The 22282-nt window shown below is 32.9% G+C and overlaps 1 protein-coding gene across 5 annotated transcripts in view; it reads right to left on the bottom strand.

The window, feature by feature from the left end:
* The window catches only part of Rgl (Ral guanine nucleotide dissociation stimulator-like), a 165657-nt gene that overhangs the window by 117096 nt on the left and 26279 nt on the right, over positions 1-22282 (bottom strand). For 4 of the 5 annotated variants that reach the window (XM_035357166.2, XM_035357162.2, XM_035357165.2 and 1 more), the window contains exons 3-4: positions 2919-3115; positions 295-357 (exon numbers count right to left, since the gene is read on the bottom strand). In XM_035357166.2, the coding sequence (XP_035213057.1) occupies positions 295-357; positions 2919-3115 (260 nt within the window). Of the gene's footprint in view, positions 1-294; positions 358-2918; positions 3116-4071; positions 4200-22282 lie in introns of those variants that run through there. The other variant, XM_085807888.1, reaches the window with a different exon arrangement.

Below are 22282 nucleotides of genomic sequence, written 5' to 3'. Positions count from 1 at the left end.
TTGTAAATGATTTTCTATTTAACACAATGCAATTAAATTAATGTAAAATTTTCTATTTAACAGAACAGAAAGAGAAGAAAGATAAATGCTTTAAATGACCAGCACTCTAAATACCCCAAAAAGCAGATCAAGAGCACTACAACCCTATAGCAAAAGCAGGTACTCTATTATTCATCTACCTGATGCATTATGGATTATAACAGCATAAAAACAGCAAACACTTATAAAAAATAGGGCAAAAATATGTTTAAAAAATGGAATATAATTTAAATTCCAAACACTACAATAATTTACCTTTTATGTTGTTCTTTAGTTTCAGCAATCAACCCAAGATTCTCACCATGCATCTGCTCATACCTAACATAATAAATAAAAACATTTACAGTTAAAAACATTGCTTAAAAACACAAACATACCTTCTTGAACTGTTAACACAATTCACAGAATACACAGTGATTTCAGAAAAATATTTTCCATGTTATGAAAAAGAGACAGAAGAGAGTGTTTAACTTTTAAATTTGGTTTTATAATATTAAAAAGTGATTACATTATAGCCAGTCAGTCACATGCAGTCGCAGTTAATATTATCATTTGGATTTATCGATTTACCAAAGGACCACCTGTTTGTATACGAAAACATAGAAAATACATCACTTATTAGCGATCAACAACTTTGTTAATATGCTCAAACAATTATACAATATTTTTTAATTCGCCAAATAATGTCAAAATATACTATAAAAATTGCCACGTAACAGAGAAATGTTGCCAAGTGAGGTGCTAAGTTGCCAAACAGCTTGGCATCGATTTCAATCAATCAATCAATCATTTAAAATTATGCAAAAAAGCAAGCTTAGTTTGACATACAGTCTGAATAACTCTTATCTATTTTGAAGATGATAGACACAAGTTTTTCTTCTTCAGGGGCAGAAAAATTCTACAGAACTTTTTTCTTTGGGAAAAAAATTCCTTTGGCATACTACGATTGCTTTTTTGCTTAAAATTTTACATTGGTATGTTCTCTTCCATTGAGGAATACATTTGTAATATCAGGTGCACAGCACTGGGCAAATAATTTCAGAAACATTATGAACATTTTATAAACTTCTGTATTTTTTTTATTAAAATGCTGTGAAAATATCTACTTATATGTTTCCTGATAAATTCCATTGCTGTTTTTAAAGATATTTTTTCATTGTTTAATGTTATCAAAACAGCCAGGGCCACATGTGGTCACATTGAGCAGCACCTACTGCAGTAAACAAACAAATCAAACACCTGCCATTTATGTATCTAGAAAAGAAACTTTCATAAAAATGTCTGACTTTCACAAAAGATGAGACATTCGATTCCTCAAATTTGCGAAACAGGAAATTTTTTAGAGTAAATAATTTCTGCACTGTTTTCATCATTGTAACCTTTCAAATCCCAACTTCTGAACCATTACACATTATAACACAAAAATTTGCAGAGATTACCTTTATTGATGTCCAATATAAATGTTCATTAGAAAACGTGGCCAGTTTCATTGAAGCTAGACCAATTTCAGTGGACCTAGATCACCATCATCACCTCATGTGATGGTGATCTAGATCCATGGAATGAACCACTAGCATACAAGATCCCCTGAGAGTTTCACTTTTAATTTTTTAGAGATGATTTAGCATTCTATGTTTAATGTTTATTCATGTTGATTCTGTAAACAATCTTTGTCCACTTCTAAACTTGCTTCGATTTAAAGATTCTAAGAAAAAGTTTAAAAAAATTAACTCTTAATTAAATATGTTTGTAAAATTATACTGAGAAAATGAATTTTAAAATTTGAGAGATTTAATAATGCACTTCATTCACTAAATTTCATCTGCAGCTTGTTAACCGATACAGGTATATTTTTAAACATATATTAAGCTTTTTTTTTGGTCTTGTTTTTTTGCAAATTTTGATACCCTTTAGATCATAATTGCTCTTTATTTCATAAATTACTGTTTCATATTTTTAATTGTATAATTTCTGCATGTCATCTTACCAGATTTAAATTGATGATCTATAATCTAGAAAAAACCCTAATCCGGAATCGCTGAAGACCCGACGAGTGCGGTTTACGGACTTTGTACTGTAGTGGCATTCCATTTCTTAACTGGGACAATTACAGGGCTTTCTTGAAAAATAAACATGTCTACTTGCCTGTATCATGGTAACTTACCACAACTGTATACAACTGTATAAAGTAAACAAATAAATATTAAGCTTTTTTTTGTAAATTTTGCTACCCTTTAGATCATAATTGTTCTTTATTTCATAAATTATGGTTTCATATTTTTAATTTTATAATTTATGCATGCCATCTTACCAGATTTAAACTGATGATCTATAATCCGGAAAAATCGATAATCCGGAATCGCCAAAGTCCCGACGAGTCCGGATTAACGACTTTTGACTGTATATAGAAAACTCATACAATTTATGGAAATCCCTGAACATAAGTAGTTGCGTGCTTATTAATAGAAAACTGTAAATGCCACTTCAACCAATTCAACAGCTTAATGCAATATTATTTCACAAGGCTTAAATTTGCAAACAAAAAAAGCTAACATTTTTCAAGAGCAGTTACGTAAATTTTCTTCAATGATTCATAAAATAAATATTTTGCAAATGCAAAAAATTTAATACTTAAGGATAACATTTATCACACCTAGTAATTTAGAGGGAAAAAATTACAAGCGAATTTGTTAAAAATACAAAAACATACATATTTCAATACAGTAATTTGATATTTTCTAAAATATTACTAATAAAAATTAATGTATATACAGAAAAAAATCCATTTTTGGACTACTATCATAACATTATTAAAATACTGAAAATTTATTATTCATTATTATTCATCATATGAATTATGTATTAGAAAAGTATTTTACCTGTTTAGCAAAATCGATAATACTTGATTTGGAGATGCAAAGGACCTGTATGTTGACAAGAAAATATTCATGTAAGTCGATTCAAGTTCTCCAGAATCAGTAGTAAGACTCTCTACAAGTTTTTCAAGTGTGCCTGCTTTAATCATTTTAACACGAATAGTTTCCCACTCAAGATGGGATACTTGATCAGAATAAACCTGGAATAACAAAATTTCACATAAGTACTTAAAAGATTTCATTTCAATGATCACATGCTATTTTAAAATAGAAATATGATTATATAAAACCTGTTAACAATATTTACACATATTCTAAATAAATGATGCTTTTTAAGATCTGATGAAAATGAAAAAACAAACATAAATTATTACCAAGTTAGCCACAAATAAATTATGAATATTAAAAAAAAAAAAAAAAAAAAACATTTTTGTTCATACAATGTTATGCTAATTACAAATAAATCAAACTGGAAATTTCACAGAAGCAAATAATAAAAATATAAGAATCGATATTTCTAGGTTGCTTTGGGGAGGGGAGGCAAGGGATGTGAAAAAATGTTATATTAACATATCGAAATACAGTACAAAGTCCGAGATCTGGGTTCATCGGGACTTCAGCGATCCCAGATTCGAGATTTTTCTGGATATTAGATCACCAGTCTAAATCTAGTAAAATGGCATGTAGAAATTAAAAATATGAAATCATGATTTATGAAATAATGAAGCATTTATGATCTAAAATGTGTCAAAATTTACAAAAAAGATGCTTAATATTTATTTGCTTACTTTATTAAACATTTCTTTCAATATAAGTTGCTTCGATTTTTGTGCTAATACTTTCTCTTTAATTCTTTAGACAGACATAATTTTTTGCTCAGTTACAAAGTTCCAATTTAGTCCTGGAATTGCTTTGCCGAGAATTCCAACTAACTGCTCAATCGAATTTTTTTCATTTTCAATAACCTTTCTGTCTCTTTCTTCACTATGGGTAGAAGTATTTTCTGAATCTAGAACCATACTACAGATTTCACTGTTCGCTAATTGATTGATGTTTGGGGTACTGTCATCACAATGAAAAACTTCTGCTATATTAGCTTCATTTATTACCGCTTCAACACATTTCTTTAAAAAATCTATTAATTTGAAAATTTCACCTTTGGTTTCCAATATCCGAAAACCTTCAAACTCGCGGCTATCATCTTCATCATCCTCACCATGAAATAAGGTAGCTGGCCATAAATTATGCCAAGCATTTATTAAAGTATCTGGACACACATCCTCCCACGATCCTGCGATGCTTCACAATGCAGATTTTGTGCTAAAATATTTAAAAAATTCTTGAACAATCTTGCCATTATTCAAGAAATTTAACATGAATTTTATAAATTTCATAAATTTTTCAGAAAGAATATATAATTACAGTGAAGCAATCCTCTTGGCAATTATCTTGCTAGGGCGAAAAGTATTTTCGAAAACATAAATAAAGACAGATATTAAATGATTCTGCTTGAAGATGACAACATCCACAGAAGGCTTAGAAGATATGGAATTGTGAACTACCGCTTTAGAGAGGATTTTTCATATCTAACTCTATATTTAGACATTTAGAATAATTTTAAAATACCATTAAACCACTTGATTTGAACTATTTAAACCTATTTTTGTTCTTTCCCAACACATAGTGAATCATCTAGGAGGTATATATCACTGTTGGTATGGGTATATCGAGAAACTAAGCTAATTTGTGCAATTTGTTGCCACCTGTGTGCCAATGGCTATTTTACTAATAGAAAACAGATGAATGATCTGGTCACTGAAGCTGATGCTCCATGTGCTTAGTAATCAAACAAATAGAAAGTGCTTAGTACTACAAATAGAAATAGAACTTCATCTCTTGTTCATGTTTATGTTCTAAAGCTGAAACACATTTTAAACCATTCAGTACGGGTGTGTCATATGTGCATCAGCAGCGAACATTACCTCACGGCTGGGTGTGCCATATTTGAATTGCCATTTAATTCATTCTATGGCCGTGTGCACCACATTTGACTTTTTAGATAGAACGTTTAATTAGTATTTTTTGTTGCCACTAGATGTAGCTGCTTGTCTGCTATGGGGAAATATATCGAAAGTTAAGTATGTGTACCTTCATTCCTACGTAATGTTATTTTTGGTATTTTGTTTCGGAATGAGAGGGAGATTCGTGAGTGGGTGTTGAGCAATGTAATCTCTCTTTAACTGCGTCATTTGATATAAATAAATGCACGTGTTCTTGATGCTTTGAGGTACTTTTTATTTTTATTTTTGCGATATAGGTATTTTGAACGTAGAATATAAACAAATGCTAATTTGTTAGTGTTGAGTAACGTGATGGCTCTTACTTATCATTTCATATATACAAATGAACATGTTCTCGATGCTCTGGAATACTTTTTAATTTAATTTCTTTTTATTTTTTATCCCCATATAGTGGAGTAGATGTTCTATCATTAGAGACTTTTTAATTACTCTTAGATTTTTCCGGCATTGAGACAAATATATTTTGTATGGCTTAGCGAAAGTTTTTTTTTTCTTTCTTTTTTTTTTATGTTCTATTGCTGGTGTTCTATTTTTTAATGGCAAAACGAAAGTGCTATCTGACCGTACAAGATACACAAATGCTAAATGAGTCAAATTTGCTGATATTCTATTCCTGTGACATTTGCAACGTTTGACTTTGCATACACCCATGTTTACTACTCATTTCCATGCTTCACTGCAATGCTCGCTTAGTCACACTTTTAAGAGTTCTGGTGGCGCAGTGTTCCACCTCATGGAACACCCACAGAATTGAAACGGTAAGTGCAATTTTTACAAAATTTTATCTGTATACTCCTTTAGGTCTAGATAGACTGCATACAACTTTTCTTGTTGAAATACCGAATTTAAAGTGTAGTGCGTCACAAAGGGTTAAAATCAATTGCAAATACTTAAAACTGTTATGACTCTTTGAATTGCACAAGAGTCCTCTGCTTTTACAGCTACATTTAGTCAGGAAACACTTCTTTTTGCAATGACAGCATGTATGATATGAAGACATGGTAGGCTGCATCTCCCCTTCAACATTTTCCACTGGAATATGGTTTTGGGTATGGCTACTGTTCAGATTTTCTTCAAAAGTATTAATGATTTCTTCAAGGCCGTTCTTCCGTTTCAAAATTTTTGATTTGTTCACCAGGCAAAGAAGACTATGCCTCTTTCTGGTTAAATGCCAAATACAGCTTCATAAGGACTTTGGCGTATTCCTTCTTGGGATGTAGTGTTCTAGGCAAATTGAACAAGGGGCACACCATTTGACCATTTATTTACATTGTTATTGTTCATCCATGCATTTAACATATTCTGTATATCCTGAACTGTTCTTTCAACTCAGCCTTGTGTTTAAGTACGACAAGACTTTCCATGAACTATTTTAACATCTTTTCAACAAAGCGCATAGTTCCAATATGACTTGATTACTAAATTCCCAACCATTATTTGAATGCAATATAGCTAGGAAACTGAATTTTCAAAATAAATGAAAACAAAAGGACAAACTTCATCAAATAATCCTGATACATCATTATGAACTTGCATTGATACATCGTTATGAACTGAAACTTTATCAAATTATCCTGATACATCATTATGAACTTAAATCCATGTGTGATTGCAGATCGATTTGACATCTTGAATTTAACTCTCAATTGACCATTGGTTTCACAACGATGCCCTTTTTAGGTGCACTTTGCTCCATTTAATATTCTTTGCATAAACTTAAATACAATATTAAAACTTCATCTCCATATATAATAAAAGGAAGAGTCTGTGTGTGTCTTTCATTCCTCAAACCGAAACATTCCACACAGATACATCATTGATCTGATGCCAACCTGGCGAATCATTATTTATTATACTTTTTTTTTTCACCACGTTTACCAAAACATGACAACTTGAATAATGACTCATATAGTGATGCATAAACAATTTTTTTTAATGTTAGTAATTGAATAATATCGGAGTATGGTAACCCTTTATGTTGGCATTATGCTTGGCCATAATTACAGATTTAAGTTAAATTTGCTAAAAAGTGTTGACAAGGAAAAATTTACCAAATATTTCTTTTCATATGCTAAAAATAGATTTTGTTGATGAACTAATAGACCCAAAGATTACATTTAGGGCTATTTGAATTAAGAATAACTGATTTGTTATTCACATAAACCCAGAACCAGCACCAGGGCTCGTATGGTCGCGCCGAGTCTCAGAATAATAGGACCCACAGAGACTGCATGCGGTGGTAAGATATGTAGTGCCGGCCCTCAATAAGGCTTAAGTTTATGTGGGAATTTATTTATTCAGAACTCTTATAAGCCTTAAGCATATACAAGAAATAGACATAAGTATAATAAATAACGAATACAATTCAGGCTTAATTGACTCAATGCACGATAGAAAAGAGATAATATTTAACAGAACAACTTGTCGTTAGTTGCCAAGCTCATGATGCATTGCCAAATATGTACAGTGAAGGATAGCTAAATTTGATGATGACAGCCGCTAATTTTAAAAGTTTTCGGATATCGCAAAAGAAAGCTGAAATTTTCCAATTAACAGACATTATAAAGAAATTTGGAGAAGTGGTAATAAATGAAGATGATATAAAAGAAATTTTTCATTGTAATGACAATGCTTCTCAATCATCAATCAATTAATGAATGGCGAAATCTGTAATATGGATCTAGATCCAGAAAATACCACTATTGATAGTGAAGAAAGTGACAAAGAAGTTACTGAAAACGAGAAAATTTCAATTGACAAGTTAGTCAGAATTCTCGTAACAGCAGTTGTTGGCTTTAGTTTTTCCTTATGCAAATTTTGATCGGAGGTCAATCGACGGTAAGCTAACGTGGTTGCCGCTGATTGGCCGATGAAGTCAAGATTGGCGGGTTGGCCGAGTATTATATGTACGCCGGTAACGGCGAATGTGTTATTATGAGTTAGCATATTTGTAGGGTTTATATTTATTTCAACTAACATTTATTTCAAGTTTAAACTATCTTTCCTGTCAAGCCTTACTTTCCCCTGGAACTGCCAATGCCAGAATATGTAAATTTTAGTAGAACGCGCAAGGATTCAAATTATCAGCGGAAGTATTCTGATTTAAATAGAAGGAAACAAGTTCGGTGTGGGATAGTCTTACTTCACGAGCGCGGAGGTAGTTAGCGAGAAATTGAAGAACCCCGCGTTTCGGCCTATGTGCTTGGCGGGAAGTAGTGTTAATCGTTCAAGTGAGCTTCAAGTCTGCTGAATTAGCAGCGGTATTGTGAAACGCGGTGAGTTAGTTATTTTAGAGAGCCTCGTAGTTAGAATCTTGTCTTTAGTTTCTTTTCAGGTTATTATTTTTATTTGACCGCCAAGTAGGCGCAGTCTGTGAGCGTCAAGAGCACACAATTGTAATTTATTACGTTGAATAAAAAGGGACTTAAACCCTTCACAAGATTCTGCATTTTATCCAGTTGTCACAGTCACCTCTTGGTTGCGTGCAAGTTGGAGGCGCGCAACGTTACATATTGCTAGTAGTCTTTCACTCAAATGATTTTAAATGTAAAGGCTACAGTGTTAGCTTTTTTTTTATTTTAATTTACTGAATAAAGCATGAATTTTATTTAGATTAGTCTTAGCTTTATTTAAGGGAAGCAAAATATGCTTTGCCTTTATCGCCACTGCCAACAGGGTTATGGGCTCAGGGCCAACAGCTAACCTGTTACCCAGTTCAACTCAGCATTGAAGGAATGTAGGTGAAGAGGGCCGTTATCCACAAAAAGAAGCTGACTTGTTTTAAAAGTTTGTTCAAGTTGTTGTGCTCACACTTAATTGAAGATGTCATTACTACCTGAAGGTTTTGAGCTGTTAAACCATGACAACTGGGATCGATGGAAAGTCAATATGAAAATGCTGTTACTGGATAGAAATTGTTGAAGCTTCATAGAGGACAAAGGAGAATTATATAAAAGTGCAACAAGGCATTAAAAGCAGGAATTCACATTGAGAGAGAATAGAGCCTTCACTACATTATACTATGGAATTAAAACTGAATTCAGGCTGCTGATACAAGAATGCTCAAGTGGTAAAGAAGCATGGGAAGTTCTACAGAAGCAATTCGAACTCAAAATAGAAGCAAGGATAATTCATTTACTGGATGAATTTTTTATTATTAGATATACCCCAAATGAAGAAATAGGATTATTCATCGCGAGGATAAGAATGACTGCAAAGAAGTTGGCTGAAGCTGGACACAACTTGGCAGATCTTTTTAAAGGATTTCAGGTAATAAGGAGATTACCCCAGGAACACTCCGGCATTGTACAGTTGATCTATAGATGGAAGGACGAAGATTTTATGTTGGAAAGAATTGCTGAAGAGCTGGTAAGGGAAGAAAGCCGACTTCGCCAGGTAAATGCCAATTTAGAAGACAGCAAGGTAAACATGTTTAATACTATTAGTTCAAATGCAGGGAAAGATAGAGTTGAAAATAAAACTAAATCTAAGAAAAAAATGGGGAATATGAGAATAGGACTTTGTTTTAGATGTCATAAATTTGGACACTTAATCGCTCAATGTAAAGAAAATGTAAGTAAAAATCAGAAGTTTAAAATAGACAATAAAAATGGACAGTTTAAAGATAAAGAATTAATGTTAGTAGAAAATTATGTAACAACTACAGATAAAGGAGGTAAAACAGATAAATTTAATTGGGTCGTAGATACTGCAGCTACAACTCATTTCTGTATTAATAGAAATTTAATGACAAATTTTGAAGAAATAAACGATATACATATGTCTTTAGCTGCAGGAACTTGTGAAAGTAAAGTTTTAGGAAATTGTACCGTCAAATTTGCAGTAAAAGAAGGCAATCGAATAAATTGGATTTAGATAATGTGTTATATAATCCAAACCTAAAGGCCCGTCTACACGTAGCGATTTTCTTGGCCGACAATATCTGAGATAGCTTGCCTGTCCACACGGAACGATTTTCTCGTTAGTACAGGAATTCACTCAGCCAATCACTATGAAAGGAAGTGTTCCCACCCTCTACAGCATCAAACTGTTTACGAATTGTAAACAAAGCCTACAGTGTTGTCAAATAGTCAAAATAACGAATGACTATTTTAAATTGCTACTCTAGATACAGCTACAATTTTGAACTTAGCTACTGCTACAAAAGGGGAAAAAATGCGTTTGGACCAGAAATTGGGTCAAACGATGAGAAATTCATAGTGCCTTCATAATACCCTGCTCCAGGAATTGCATATTGGAGACACAGTACAATTCGGAAATTATTTACAGATGATGACGCGTGATTTTGATTTTTTGCTAAATTTAGTTTGCAGGAAAATAAAAAAAAAAAAAGAAAAAAGAAAGAAAGAAATGATGCTTTTCTTTTGTGTACTGAGTACACAGATTACTCCTTTTTTAGTTTATTTATTTATTTTTAAATTTCACTTTCTGGCACTCCTATTTGTGTATTTAAATCTTGAAATAATAAAATAACCATGTTTCAGAAAAATAAGTAACTACTGTGCTTTGAATCAAAACCTTTATTAATGAATAAATGGACAATAATATCATGAACATCAAACCAATATGAGTAAAAAGTATTAATAAAAAATAGAGATTACTACATTACAAAGCAACAGTGTAATTTCAGTGCAAAAATTTTAAATAAGAAATATCATAAAGGTGCAAAGTCTTAAGTAGTATATTTATTGAACATTAAAAAATTAATATCAGCATAATTAAATAACTAATACAGTCTGAAAACTATAATTATATGACTATCAGCTAATGAGTGAATAAAATTTAGCAATATTGAATTAAATTGGGCTTTAATTTGCTTTCACAAAACTCAATTAACACAAAACTGAATTTGTGACTTTTGACCAGATCTAAAACAAGTGCCAACGGCCATTTGAAAAATAAAAAGAAAGACGTTAAAATTCAATAAACACCCCACCCGTAAGCCAAAAAATAAAACGTGACTTTTAAGTCATGCAGTTTAAATTTAGTGATGGATAAACTAAATTAAAAAGCCGTTCCAGGCGCAGAAAGTCCAAAATTAAGGTGGGAGATGGAACCCATGATCTCGACGTACGGAGAACACCTAGTCTGCTCTTTACCACTAGGCTATGATCTCTCATGTAGAAACTGTCGGAAAAGCTATGTACTTCGTCACCCGATTAACTCCCATTTTCGGCAAAGTCAATTGAGCCTCTGCGCTGCTTTATTCTCGACTGGAGATTTTGCTTTTTGAATTTTTTCAATAAGTGCGACCACAGTTTCAAGTAGTTTCTGAATATTTTCATCTAGTACCCATGACATGGCATCATTAATAGTTTTTAGAACTTTTCTTGGGGGAGTTAAACTCATTTTCACCCGGAATTAGAAAATATTTAAATATATAAAGTAATGGGGAAGACAAATCTTATCAAAATAAGAGAATTCCTTAATTTTTTACTTTTAAAATTTACATTACTCATGTCCCACAACACAACATTTTCTCTATAGCATACTTGCCAACCTATGACACTCAAAAATCAGGAGATTCTTTTTAAGAAATCAGGAGATTTTTCACAATGTTAAAAAAAACTTTTTAAATGATAAAAATGTAGTTTTTAATAATGAATTAACTTTAAATAGTTACTAATTCTTAAATGCAAGCAACACAAAAATACCTTACACATAAAAAACATTTTTAGTACTTGCATTGTTTAAGGGGGGGAACCATACTTTAATCAGTTTTCGTACAAATGTTATGAACAGTGGCAGATTTTGCTTTCATTTAGAAAGAAACTTCATAATTTTGTTCATAGCAATTGCTACGTAGGCCTGCTTTAGCTAATAAAAGTTTTATTGATGTGTGATCATTAATATTAGATCTAAATTTAGTCTTCATTTTCGCAACAGCACTGAAAATCCTCTCACATTCTGCATTACTATGGGGAACTGTCAAGAAGGCCAACATAATTCTAGACAGTTCAATATATTTTAAAATTCCATCAGCACCTTTCAGTTTTTCAAATAAACTCCACTGGGTGTCACTCCTAGCTGATTTTATAACTTCATCCAGTTTTCTAATCGTAAACTACAAAATTGCGACTGCAATATTATCAATGGCAACATGAATATCATCATCTTTCATGACTAAATGAAGTAACACAGGAAATCTGTTCAAAAAGTACTTTATATCAGAAAAAGATGCATTTGCTAGAGCAGAAAAATCAGCAACTTTAGCATGCAAAATCACTTCATCGTTATCTGGAAATTTATGTAGTATGTAATCACATACTCGATAGAAGTAACTTCTAACATAAAGATAAAACTTATTTTTGTCTTCTGAAAGTTCTACTTTTGTAGTTGCAGCTCCTATTACCAAATCTTCATCTTCCTTCTGATTTTCTATTTCACCATAAATCACATCATATACAAAATTACAAGGCAAAACACAGACTGGTTTTACAAACTTTGATAAAATGTCTTTAAACAGATCATAAATCATTGATTGCAAAACATGAATTAATGGAATTCTGCTTTGTAGAACTGTGTTACGAACATCGAATGATGGCAAAATGAATTTTGTAAAAAAAAAAAAAAAAAAAAAGCAAAATGCTTTGTTAAGGTCCGAAGAAAAAAACATAAATATTCGTTCTTCACAAGATAAACATACAGTAATCGGAAAATGTTTCGTGTGTTGAGCAATTTTTTTATTTTGAGAAAAATTTGTATCAGCTTTATGCTTATATTTTGCGGTATTATTTTGAGAACAGCCAGTTGAATTGGTGAATGGTGGAGAAATTACTTTATTTTTCTCAAACCTATTTTTAACAATCGAAGCAGTAACTACATCTCCATTTACTTTAGGTATTTTATAACTTTAAATAAAGCCTTTTATTTTAAATCTCGAAGCATTTACTTCTTCTTTAAAAAATGCAAGAAGTGGGTTCCATTGATCGAGGATTCTAGATAAGCATTTCTTTAAAGACAGCCAGCATGTACACACGTTTCAAAATTTTTCTCATTTCATTATTATGCAGCTGTTGGAACTGTTTCAATTTTTCCTTCCTTTTAGAAATCCTTTCAAGATAATAATAAATATCAACAATGTGTTTATCCACATTTATTGGTAAAGAAGCTACTCCTTTTTTAGCAGCTAAATTTAAGAGGTGACAGGTGCACGTTTAATCTGCAAATCTGAATTTTCCTTTCTTTTAAGATGCCTGCAACACCAATCTTCAAGCCTACCATTACTGGTGCATTATCGGCACCAAGTGCTAAGCAATTATCCAGAGGGACTGCATTTTCTTTTAAAGTTTTCATAATTAGCTGTGCTATATTAAAGCCTGACAAATGTCCTTCTAAAGTGAGGACAGAAAGTAAACTGTACTCAATTTCTGAAGACTCTAGATTAAAAAAAGAAACAACAATTGGATACAGTTTTGAATCGGTATCATTACTTCCATCCGTAGAGGGGCAGGATGAAGCTGTTTTAATGCAATCAGTAACAGAAGATTTATTTTTCAAACCCATTTTTTTAACAATTGCACCTGTTTTGGTCCTTGCACTTGAGTATTTCTTAGCGATTTCACCATCGGGAAACATTTTTCTAAATAAAGCTGCAGCGTGATCCAATGCATTCAGTGGCAGGTTGTGCTCCAGTAAAAAAGCAGAGAACAGACATTGTACATTAATAACTTTTTAGTCCTTTGTTTCCGAAGAAAAATTTAATTTTTCATTTTTTTCAAAATGATTTATGTTGTCCTTGTGTTTTTGCGTACGCACATGTTTGAGAACACCCGCCCTTCCCCCATACGAAATCGAAAAATCGCAATGACAGACGGTACACACCGCAAATTTATTACATTTCCTTGAGGAAGTAATGGAAGGAAAGTCAAATGTGTACGATTTTTGAAACGTACATGAGTATTTCACCTTTCTCGCAAACATAAAAAAAGATGATAATTTCTAAAACTATTTCCCGAAGGCACGTGTACTCACACAACTCAGGACAAGATGAATGAAATAACTAAAGAACATCTAAATAACAGCTTTAAGCTTGCTTTGTGCTCATTGGCTAATATATACCAGATGACATGCAGTGGAGCTCGATGCCCATTGGAGAACGACGTTTCTTGATACATATATGCTTTCACTCACAAAGCAGAAGTTCTCATCTGACTCACAAGGTTTTGTTTTAGATATAATCTAGAGAAAATTCAATTGCTTTCAGACCTTCAAAATCACTTTATTTATTTATTTATTTTATAACGAAGTATTAAGCCAAGTTCCATAAAAATCGTGAGAAATTTTAAGAATAAGAAAAAGTCGGGAGAAATATATTGTAAATCGGGTTGGCGGGAGAGCTGTCAAAAATTGGGAGTCTCCCGCCTAAATCGGGAGAGTTGGCAACTCTGCTCTATAGAAATTTATTAGTTGAGTTTCGCTCCAACGAAATGCAGCCATGTTTATTATTCTAAATGAGGAGAAAAGCACATGATCACTCAAAGCAATCTTATTGGCTAGAGACTCCAATTTTATCGTACGCCAGTGAGCAGTGAACACCAGTTCTGAAATCGCGGCAGAGAACATGACCGATTTTTGGCGCATGCGCAGATCCTTAAAATTGTTGCTCTACGAGAAAATCGCTTCGTGTAGACGGGCCTTAAGAAGAAATTTACTATCGGGAGAAAAGTTTAAAAAGGCAGGTGCTCATTTTGTGATTTCAAAAGGGAAGACGTGGATATACTTTAATATTTGGGATAGGTTATGCTACGCTAAACAATATGACAGACTTTATCACATAAAACCATTTAGATATGCAACAGATAAAAAGGAAGCTGGTTACAGTATAGAAATTGGAAAGTTAAATAAAGTAGACGATGCGATGCTACGGCATCGGAGATTTAGCCACGTAAATTTTGATTATATTAAGAATACCAGTAAGAATCAAAGCGTGAAAGGGTTACCAGAAATTGAAAAACCAATGGAGAGGTGTGAAGCGTATATTATTGCTAAATCTAGTAGAATAACTTTTAAAACTGTTCCAAAGAGATCAGATAAACCATTGCAGTTGGTTTATTTAGACGTTTGTGATCCACTCCCAGTTCCATCTAAGGGTGGGAGTAAATATTTCCTTGCTATTGTGGATGACTATAGTAGATTAGTAACAGTGTATTGTATGAAAAGTAAAAATGAATCGTTCTACAACTTTAAGAATTATCATAGGCAAATGGAAAGACTGACGAACAAGAAATTAATAAGTATACGCACCGATAATGGTGGGGAATTCTGTAACAGGCAATTCGAAGGGTACTTAGCCGAAAATGGAATTAATGTTGAACGCACAAAGACGTACATCCCAGAAGAGAACGGTGTGTGTGAATGTTTTAACCGAACGGCAATAGACGCAGTTAAAGCTATGCTTAATGGTAAAATGGGAAAAGAATGGTGGACAGAAGCTCTTGGCTGTTTCGTACATACGTGGAACAGAGTATGTCATAAAAGCAACCGAACCCCTTATGAAGTGTTCCTAAATAGAAAACCCAGCGTTGTTTATTTTAAAGAATTTGATTGTAAAGCCTATGTTGGCGTGCCAAAGCAGATTAGAAATTATTTACAAATGAGGTGCAAAGAAGGAATTATGGTAGGATATGCGAAGGAAACTAGGGGTTATAGGATATGGCTACCAGAAGAATGCAGATTAATAGAAACCTGTAATGTGAAGTTCGATGAAAAACTGAATGCAGCAAATGGCATCCTGGGCCAGAAATCAAAAACGAAGTTTAAAAAACTAGAGCAATCTGAGCTATTAGCAGAATCAGATGAAGAACATGAAACTTCTAGAGAAGAAATAAAGTTGTCAGATGACAAATCTACCCCGAAAGAAGTATCAGACTTAAACTGGCAAAGAAAAGCAGTTAAAAGACCAGACGGAACACATACAGACATATATTATTATGTAGAGGGAACGGACAACCGTTTTAGATCCCATAATGATACTGAAAAGTATTGTGAGGCAAGAAATATTAAATTTGAAAAAGATAAGTTTGATTTTAGTAAAAAAACAAATACTCGGGGAAAGTTAATTTTGTAGAACAGGAGACTAGCTCCGTGTCTGAAGAGGCAAATTCTGTAGAAATTGTTATCCCACAAAATTTTAAAGAAGCACGAAAATCAGTAAATGCTGAAGAATGGGATAAGGCAATGAAGAAATTGACACAATGAAGAAAAGAAAGGTTTGGGAATTAGCCGAAAAGCCATAAAATAAAACTATGCTAGGAAACAAATGGGTCTATATGCTAGAAAGAAATGAAAAGAATGAAGTGGTTAGATACAAAGCACGTTTAATAGTACAGGGATTCAGGCAGAAAAGAGGTGAAGATTTTGATGACGTTTACAGTCCTGTAGTAAATTTTTCAATCATAAGAATATTTTTCACTATACTGGTATGTTTATATGGATGGACTAATTGTCAATTAGATGTAAAGAACACATATTTATATGCAAACCTAAATGAAAAAATATATATGACCCAACCAGAGGAATTTATTGAAGAGGAAAATAAAGTGTGTTTATTACACAAGGCCATTTACAGTCTACATCAAAGCGGCCGTGAATGGTTTTGTGAATTTTAATCATGTTTATCAGAGTTCAAATGTAATTCTCTTGTTATATGTAGATGATATTGTGATTTTAAGTAAAGATCACTATATTATAGATAAAGTAATTTCACAGCTGAGTACGTTTTTTAATCTTAAAGTATTAGGCAAAACTAAAACGTTACTTGGAACTGAATTCTTAGAGAATGAGAATGGGGTTTTCAGCAAAAATATATCTAAGAAATTTTTGAAAAATTTAAACATTTCCAGATAACAATAACTTCACTTCCCATAGCTAAAGGCACTATTCTTACAAAATTAGATTGTCCATCTACAAGTGCAGAAATTGCGGAAATGCATACATTACCATTTAGAAATCTGTTGGGATGTTTAAATTTTGTAGCTAACAGGACAAAGCCTGATATTACATATGCAGTGAATATCTTATCACAATTTCAGGAGAATTCTGGAATTAGGCATTGGGAAGCATTGTTGAAATTGCTTGGTTATCTGAGCTATTAGCAGAATCAGTATCTCAATCTCAATAGTACTAAATTATATAAGTTAAACTTATCGAAGATTAAACATCTAAATTTACATTGTTATTCAGATGCTAATTATGCAAGTAATGACCGCGTGTCCATGGGAGGATTTATATTATAATTAGATGAAGTACCAGTAATCTGGAAAAATGTGTAAATTTGTCAACCATGGAAGCGAAGTATATCGCCTTATCGAAGGCAGCGAAGGAATTAATGTGGACGAAAAATGTCTTACATGATGAAATTTTAAAGTTTAATTTAAGAGAATGTAAACTATTTTGTGATAACAAGTCTGCCATTGATTTTTCTGGATCGCCAATAGAAAATCTCCGAACTAAGGACATAGACATAAAATATCACTTTACTAGAAGACTAATAAATGATGGAGTGTTTGACCTTGAATTTATCACCAGTAAATTAAATACTGCGGATTTATTTACAAAAGCGGCAACTGCTGTTAATTTAAGGAAGTTTTCTTTAGATGTTTTCAGTGTTTAAAGACAATAAGTATTTTCGTATAATAGAAATTAACTATGAACTTCTGTAATTCTGTGTAAATTTTGTTTTTGTCTTTGCATGAGGAAAAGAGGGCCGTTTGTTGGCTTTAGTTTTTCCTTATGCAAATTTTGATCGGATGTCAATCGGCGATAAGCTAACGTGGTTGCCGTTGATTGGCTGATGACGTCAAGATCGGCGGGTTGGCCAAGTATTATATGTACGCCGGTATCGGCGAATGTGTAATTATGAGTTAGCATAATGCTAATATTCTTTCAATCAAATGATTTTAAATGTAAAGGCTACAGTGTTAACTTTTTTTTAATTTTAATTTACTGAATAAAGCATGGATTTTATTTAGATTAGTCTTAGCTTTATTTAAGGGAAGCAAAATATGCTTTGCCTTTATAGCCACTGCCAACAGCAGTTACAGGACTTCAACAATGTCACTGAACAAGAGATTATGTCTGTCTACAGAATTAAAGAGAAACTATTAGCACAAAAAAAAAATGAAGCAACTTAAACAACTTGCGTCGAAAGAAATGTTTAATAAGGTAAACAAATAAATATTAAGCTCTTTTTTTGTAAATTTTGATACCCTTTAGATCATAAATACTCCATTATTTCATAAATCACGATTTCATATTTTTAATTTTATAATTTCTACATGCCATCTTACTAGATTTAAGCTTATGATCTAATATCCAGAAAATACCAAATCCGCAATCGCCAAAGTCCCGACGAGTCGGGATTTTGGACTTCATACTGTATCAGCAACAATGGCACACAGCCCTTGCTGCTGATATATCACTGTTGCTACTTGGAAAAATGATGGTGATAATTCTGTGCAGTTTTTAAATTTAATGTTTCTCTTGGATACCGGATGTTTGTCGAGAGAAGGCAATGGGAAGCTGGTTAATTTATTTATTTATTCAGATAATTAATATTTGTCTTAAAGAATATTGCTTATTTCATTGTAATTTTTTTTATATGTAATATATTTTTATTGAAATATTTTTTGGAGGGGAGGATAAAGTTGTTCTACAGAGTAAAATCCTTTGCAGTTTTTAAATTTAATGTTCGGTGTTACCTTTAGGCATTTTTCCAGTGCATTTAAAAACCAGATGAAGGCTGGCTGCATAGCGGCTAGTATGTAATATTTTTGTACTGAACTCACAATTCTTAAAGCATATGAACACTTTCTCCATGGCCTGTCCTGGTGCAAGTTTCAGTTAGTATATTGAACAATTCATCATTGATAGCCTAATACTGTACATTGCTGGCCACCGTAAATGCAACACCCTGAAGGAAGCACGCAAATAACATGAAATTTACAACATGCAATAGCGGAGGTGACATATGCAAATGATTAAAATTTCAGCGCAGACACACATCACGCATGCCAGTGGCGCCACTGCAAAGCGCTATTTAAGGCTTGGAGTTTTCGACGATTTCAAGTTTGGCAATTTCCCCCCCCCAAAAAAAATGATCAATTATACCTCATAGTAAACAGCAATTGTCGTTTGATCAAGTATCCGAGTTCGACAGAGGAAGGATGGTGGCTTGACGAATGTGTGGATTATCTTTCAGGGAAATCGGTAGTCGTGTTGGACAAAACCAAACAACTGTAATGCAGATATGTGACCACTGGATGCAGGAGGGTAACTGGCGTGTTCGATCACATCCACCTCAGTGCACCACTTCACATGATGACAGGAACATTGTGTGCATGGCAGTGACAGATCGCTCAGTCACGTCACGAACCATAGCACAGCACATTCAGTCAGTAACGCATCATCCAGTGTCTGCGCATACCATTCTACGCCGTTTACAGCAGAGTGGTCTGTCTGCAAGACTTCCATTGCTTCGTCTATCCTTGACGCAGAACCACAGACATCTCCGCCACCAATGATGCGATGAAAGAAGGATGTGGAGGGCAGAATGGAATGAAATTGTCTTTACTGTCGAGTCACGTTTCTGTCTACAACATTACGATGGTCGGATTTGAGTCTGGAGACACTGTGGAGAGAGGATGCTGAACAGCTGTGTTATGCACCACCACACTGGTCCTGCAATGGGTATTATAGTATGAGGCGTTATTGGATATCACTCTCGCACTCCTCTAGTACGCACTGCCGGTACTTTAAACAGCCAGTGCTACATCTCTGAGGTGTTGGAGCCAGTGGTCCTTCCTTACCTTCCTTAACTGGCTTGCCCACAGCCATATTTCAACAGGATAATGCACGACCACACTTGGCACTACAAGGGTTCTTTGTCAATTGCCAGATTGAATTGCTTCCCCTGGCGGCTCGCTCTCCAGATCTTTCACCGATAGAAAACATGTGGTTCATGGTTGCACAATGATTGACCCAGATTACATCCCAAGCTGCCACACCAGATCAGTTTTGGTAACATGTGGAAGCTGCTTGGTCTGCTGTACCCCAAGAACACATCCAAAGTCTCTCCGAGGCGCGTGGTAGCAGTGATCTCCAACAATGGTGGCTACTCTGGCTACTGATTCTGGAAGGAACCACACTTCACAGAAGTCTATAAATTTAATCATTTGATACTTGGTCAACATGTTATCTACTAAATAAATTTTGTTGTGATATCTCGCCTTTCTTGGTGTTGCAATTTGGGTGGCCAGCAGTGTATATTCATTTCTCCTAGTTTTAATGGCACAATTAATTTCTCTTCATCATTTTTAAAATGTCAAAACATTTTAATTATCTGGAATCCAAAGGTGTACTGCATTTAGTTTTAGCAGAAATCACTTCATAAAGTATGTTAGAGAACTTTTCTACAGAAAAATATAAACAACTGTCTTCTCATTTACTTGCAACTGATGCACGTAACGTTTCAAAAAGAGAAGATGATGGTTCACTACAATAGCCATTCAATATCAATTAAAAAATAATATCAAATAAAAAAATTAAATTAATACATTCCATGCACCAGCAAACCTAGCATAGGACTGAAAACAGTAGGGTTCCAGAGTATAACAAATTAATGAGGTGTGACTGACAAACAGCAATGTTCCAGCGTATAATTAATAGATGGCAAGTAATTTCGCAGCAGAACAAAGGATTTGGTGTTTTGGGTGCCTATCTTCTTGGCTTCTCATTTTGACCTCCACCAGAGCATATCTGCGCTTGACGACTGTCGACATACACTACTGATGGTCCAAATGTATAAAAATATAAGCAAATACTCAGTCTTTCACCAATATATCTGGTGTGTGCTGACATTCACCAGGTTTGGTTTTCAGGGTAATATATAAATTAAGGAAATTATATTTCAGATGATGAGAAAGCCACTTTATTCACATGTTTGAAGAAAAAGATAATATTGTTTATTTAAGTGATAATAAACAACATACAGCAGCATTCTGTTATAGTACATTGTTTTAATCACTAGCTACGAACTGAAGATTCGACTTTTAAAATACCAGTATTATAGTTGTTTATACTCTTCAAATGCTTTTGTATATAAATAAAGGAAATTACAGCTCAGGTGATGAGAAAGCCCCTTTATTTAATCAAGAAGATGAAACTTCCCTGCTAGAAGCGTGATAAAAATATCAAATTTCAAATTTTGTCTTTGAAAAATATTTAGAACCAAAGAAATATTGAATATGATTTTCTGAAACTAAGTTATTTTTGAGTATACGAATTTAAAGCAGCATACTTTCAGAATTGTACTATATGCATTACTTTTTTATATTGTAAAAGAAAGAATACCAAATTTTTCAGAAACTTTTTTTAATCTAGAATAATAACTTTAAAAATTTGATCTCCTGTCTTTATACACAAAATTATAAAAATTTGCCTTTTCGATTCAACGTATTTAAATAATAAAACTTCAGTTTATGTAAATAATAAAATACACATATAATTAGTATGAAGAAGTTTAACTGTAAGAGTAAAAAGTAAAGTTTATACAAATAAATGGCATTGATATGATGCTTAAAAGTACTGTGGTTTTATGTAATTTTACTTTTTGAAGTCTATTTCATTTATTCCCCATTGCTTTCAGTCCCCTCATAAAAGTCCATATGCTGCTTTTTTTTACATCTTTCTCGTTAATGCAATGTTTGTTACTTTTACATTTAAAAAATTAAATATGGAAAAAATTTAATTTATAATCGCACACAGCTCCTTAAAGAACAAATGATGATAATATCTAACAATTAGTTTTGAAATTTTTCTCAAATTGGAAATATGATTCTTTACGATGAATGGTTAAAAAAAAATAATCAATGTAACATCTACTTTCATATACAGATCAAACAATTCTCGAAGTGGCTAGCTTAAATTTATATCTGATAATCTGCATAATATGTTCATGTTTATAATTCCTTATATGACTAATTCTATTACCTTTAAATATATTTTGTAAAATAATACACATTTAGTACATGACAGAAGTCATTAAATGTAATGGTAACTTCATTATATTTAAGCTAAATAACTTATGGTAATTTATTTAAAGCTTATAAACTTTTGGTAACATTTATGACAGGCAATTAAAAATTTTATAAAATTATCCAAAAATAACAAAATTTTATTTTTTCTGGGGATATATTTTTGAGGTACTTTTCCAAGATAATTTTTTCCCCCAACACCATACGCAATAACACTGCAAACTTTTAATAA

The sequence above is a fragment of the Stegodyphus dumicola genome, chromosome X1 (assembly GCF_044657685.1).
Source record: "Stegodyphus dumicola isolate Sdum_Otavi_A_Nest chromosome X1, ASM4465768v1".
Lineage (NCBI taxonomy): Eukaryota > Metazoa > Arthropoda > Arachnida > Araneae > Eresidae > Stegodyphus > Stegodyphus dumicola.
The sequence above is the reverse complement of the archived record's forward strand: the minus strand, read 5'-3'. Positions and strand labels throughout refer to the sequence as shown.